This window comes from Pocillopora verrucosa, chromosome 6 (genome assembly GCF_036669915.1).
Source record: "Pocillopora verrucosa isolate sample1 chromosome 6, ASM3666991v2, whole genome shotgun sequence".
Lineage (NCBI taxonomy): Eukaryota > Metazoa > Cnidaria > Anthozoa > Scleractinia > Pocilloporidae > Pocillopora > Pocillopora verrucosa.
Genome location: NC_089317.1, coordinates 11,265,944 through 11,269,880, shown reverse-complemented (window position 1 = coordinate 11,269,880; position 3,937 = coordinate 11,265,944). Strand labels below are relative to the sequence as shown.

Genomic DNA, 3,937 nt, shown 5'->3' with positions numbered 1-3,937 from the left:
ACAGTCATAGGCCTCCAGGGCAGACCAAAGAAGACGCTTGTGGTTGTTAAGATGTTGAAAGGTATCAAGTACTTCAAATAATTAGATGTGTTTCAGTGAAATTTCGAAGTTAACACTCCCCTCGAAAGACGTAACCTCAAGCAGGTAGCATCAAAAATTCCGCCTTCTTCTCGATCCTGACGGTAGCAAAGCAAGCCCAGTCTCTCTCCCTAAATATGGAGGGGAAGGTTCGTTTAGTAGTATATCTATTCTTCAATCAGTATTCAACTAAACGTGACCTCAGTTAATAGACCAGGGTCGTGAGACAATTTGAAACCAGGTATTAACCATGAATGAGTTGAACAGTCCTGTGTACTCGAAACACGACAAGCATCTCACGTGGCTTCAACATGAAACTTGAACGTTAGTTGTCAGCTGGTTCAGCACCCTCTGATATCAGAAGTCGTAAAATTTTCTTCCAAGTTAATCAGAAGAACTACTTTTTTTCCGCAAGAACTTATCGACACAAACGTTTTTAAGTAAAAAAGTAAATTATTGTCAACAATCAACTCTCCTCCCTCCCTCTATTCAAAGGTAGCAAACCTCAAAAACTGCTTTTTCCGAATTCAAATTGACATAAGGGTCGTCCCTTTCGACATGAAACGTCAGTGGGAAAAGAAAAATCCATGTTTCTGCTGAGTGTATGCCGCTCAGCAATTGTTTTGCAGAAGTCTTATTTTAATTAAATTAAGTATCGTTAAAGCATGGTCATACTGGTACAGCAGTGGAATGAAGGGTTTTGTCATTGTATATGTCGACTGAGAACTGTGTTTAAAATTATCTTTACTTGTAGAGTGTAAACGAAGTGTTATGGTCTCAATTAGGTCGGTCTTATTGAGCTTTACACGTGAGCCCCAAAGATAAACTTGTTTAAGATATTTCATAACATTATGACTATTTCACGACCTTATGATTTTGAATAAGATGTTCAATCACCAAGCAAAACAGAGCTCAGAGTCAGAAGGGAAATTTGCAACTTAATTCGATTCAGCAAGAGAACGTCAACTGACATCCTCTTGAGTTCAGCTACTGCTGTTGTTTGTAAAGTTAACAGCTGTTGGGTGATCGTCTTGCAGATGACGCTTCTGAGTCGGACAGGAAGGACTTGATGTCCGAACTTCGATTGATGAAGGAACTCGATGCTCATCCTCATGTCACTGAACTTCTGGGATGTGTCACGAAATCTGGTAAATGTGGAAAAATATACTTTAAAAGCCCAAACAATTATTTTCATCATTTTCCAGCAGATCTCTTGCATAGTATAAACATATTTCATGTTTCTCATGCTCTACAGAGCCATTGATGGTGTTGATTGAATACATTCCCTATGGAGATTTATTGGGATACCTCAGAAAGAGCCGTGGATTGAATGATACTTACTTCGAAGACCCGGATATCAAACCACAAACAAATCTGACGTCAGAGCAGCTTATGAAGTTTGCGTGGCAAGTTGCCGATGGAATGTCGTATTTGTCATCGATACCAGTAAGCAGGAACGTTATCTACTTGCTGAAATGTTACTTTGACACATGTTGCTGAAATCGGACATTTGTCGCCACTTTTTTCTTTTCATTAAATTCTTCTGGATCCCCCTTAATTCGTTTCAACATTAAAGATTTGATTTTATTTGTCGTAGATTATCCATCGAGACCTTGCAGCTCGTAATGTGTTCGTTGGAGCGGGGGAAACGTGTAAAGTGACAGACTTTGGTATGGCCAGAGATGTCCTAGATGATAATATTTATCAAATGAGGTCAAAGGTACTTAACTATTTTGAGCCAAAAGTTGGTGTCGAAATTAGCTAGGGAGAGTGTTTGTCTGTGTTTTTAGATTTTCAGTTAATCACTGGCTCTGTTTGCTGTTCTCCAACATATATACCGCTAGAATTTGTCAACCAAGGTAGGGATGTGTGATCAGTCTACTACACCAAAGTTATGACTTTCATTCTTGCTCTTTTCTACACTTTTGCCGATCAATTCAATATGCTTTTCATTAAGGGACGTATCCCTCTGAAGTGGACAGCTTTTGAGGCGCTGCTTTACGGGAAATATTCTACCAAAAGTGACGTGTGAGTACAAGGACCACATTAACATTATTTTTTAAGTTTAATGAGAATAGCCTCTGGGAAAAATTAATGGCTTTCTTCCGTAAGTACCGGCCCGGGATCAGCTCATATGAGTGCGCTTCCCACAACGGTTTACAGAAGATGTTAAAATTGTTTTCAAGGACAAGAACGATTATTTCTCTAAATTTATGCCGTTTGTTCTACAGGTGGAGCTACGGAGTTCTCCTCTATGAGATTTTCACGATTGGTAAGTTAAAGAGCTGATGGACAGGCCATTCATTTTAGCCATAAAACTCATGTTGACCCGCCAAGAAGTCGGTAGGCTAAGCTGGGAAAAAATGAGCAATGGTACATAATGTTTAATGTAAAGCTAAATTTACAAATGTTGAGACATTTTTGTAAGGTGTATTTTGAGTAGCTTCTCTATTTCAGGTGGCTCGCCGTATCCAAAAATGGATGGAAGACAAATTTTAACATCGCTAGAAGCGGGATATAGAATGCCTAGACCACAACACGTGGATAATAAGTTGTATGAAAAAAGTTTGTCCTTGTTGTTGTTTCTCTTACGACGCCTTTTCTCTTAAAATAGTTTTTTTGAATTAAGGGTTTTGAGAATTTTTTGCTGTAGTCAAAATTTAACTGGCTTTACTTGTTGAGCCAGTCTACCAACGGGAAATGTTGGAATAATACGAGTTTTTATCTTGTGATTAGTGATGGTAAGGGGACCGTGTGGATTCGAATCAGTCTGTATTCTTGCGTGTAATAGCGGGAGTCCAATTCCTCTACTACGGATATGATTATAGACCAAATTGGACGACACGAAGTCTTATTATCAATTGATCATAAAAATTACAATTTCTGAATTAAAAAACTGACAAAGGAGGCGTAAATTATTTAATGTCGCTCCGAAATTGTTTACAATTCAAACATAAACATTCGCCATTTGGGAGAAAGCCCTAGTTTAGGAGTCTGTACATTGTTTCTATGGTGATTGAAACCAAGTTTGTGATTGGTTGATTTTAAAATACAACTTTGAATGTCCGATGAAAGTTTTAAGATAACATAATTTCCGATAACTACTTTGCAAATGAATAAATGGAAAATAGGAGTTTATAAAACCAATCACAATAAAGGAAATTGCAATTTTTTGTGATTAGTAAGAAAAGGACCAAATAGTCCTACTATACCTTATGGAAAAATCACAACATTTTGGGCCTAATAACGCCCTTACTGATGCCACCAATAAGATGCTGAGATATTCTTGACGTTATTGTTAGGTATGACTTAATGACAAACTGTTGGAAACACGACCCTAACTTGAGACCATCTTTTGAGGATATAAGGAAGACACTGAAAGAAATGGAAGACCACCATAAGGTAGAGTTGTAGATTTTTCAAAGGGAATTTCTAAACTTTGATCGTAGTTTGCTCTCGCACATACAAGATACACATTAAGAGTATCGTTAACCTCTAGTTGGCAAATCTTGTGTATTGCCACAGTTCTTTAGAAAATTACCGGAGTTTGGAAGCACTTTAACTAAATTCTGAGGTAAAAATGACAAATCAGAATTCCATCGATTGTTCTTACATTAGTTCTAAAGTTGCTTTGAAGACACGGAAATGGGATTGATTGTTTATTTCATGAAATTCTCTGAGTCCATCGGCGAAAACCTAAAGTAAATACGAAGTCGTATTCAGGTAGTACAAGTGTGCTCCTTTGAACGTTCAGTTCACTTATTTTTAAATATGATTTCACCATTAATATACTCTTTTGGGATGATTAAAAGGCGTTTCAGAAAAAGCTTTACTGCAAGCTTAAGAGAGTATGCAACAC

General features: G+C 37.5%; 1 protein-coding gene across 1 annotated transcript in view; it reads left to right on the top strand.

The window, feature by feature from the left end:
- Nucleotides 1-3,937, top strand: part of LOC131771545 (tyrosine kinase receptor Cad96Ca-like) — a 4,166-nt gene continuing 229 nt past the window's right edge. The window contains exons 1-8 of the mRNA XM_059087352.2: nucleotides 1-61; nucleotides 1,116-1,226; nucleotides 1,334-1,524; nucleotides 1,676-1,798; nucleotides 2,036-2,106; nucleotides 2,310-2,350; nucleotides 2,536-2,632; nucleotides 3,381-3,480. Of these exons, the coding sequence (XP_058943335.2) occupies nucleotides 52-61; nucleotides 1,116-1,226; nucleotides 1,334-1,524; nucleotides 1,676-1,798; nucleotides 2,036-2,106; nucleotides 2,310-2,350; nucleotides 2,536-2,632; nucleotides 3,381-3,480 (744 nt within the window). The 5' untranslated portion in view covers nucleotides 1-51. The remainder of the gene's footprint in view (nucleotides 62-1,115; nucleotides 1,227-1,333; nucleotides 1,525-1,675; nucleotides 1,799-2,035; nucleotides 2,107-2,309; nucleotides 2,351-2,535; nucleotides 2,633-3,380; nucleotides 3,481-3,937) is intronic.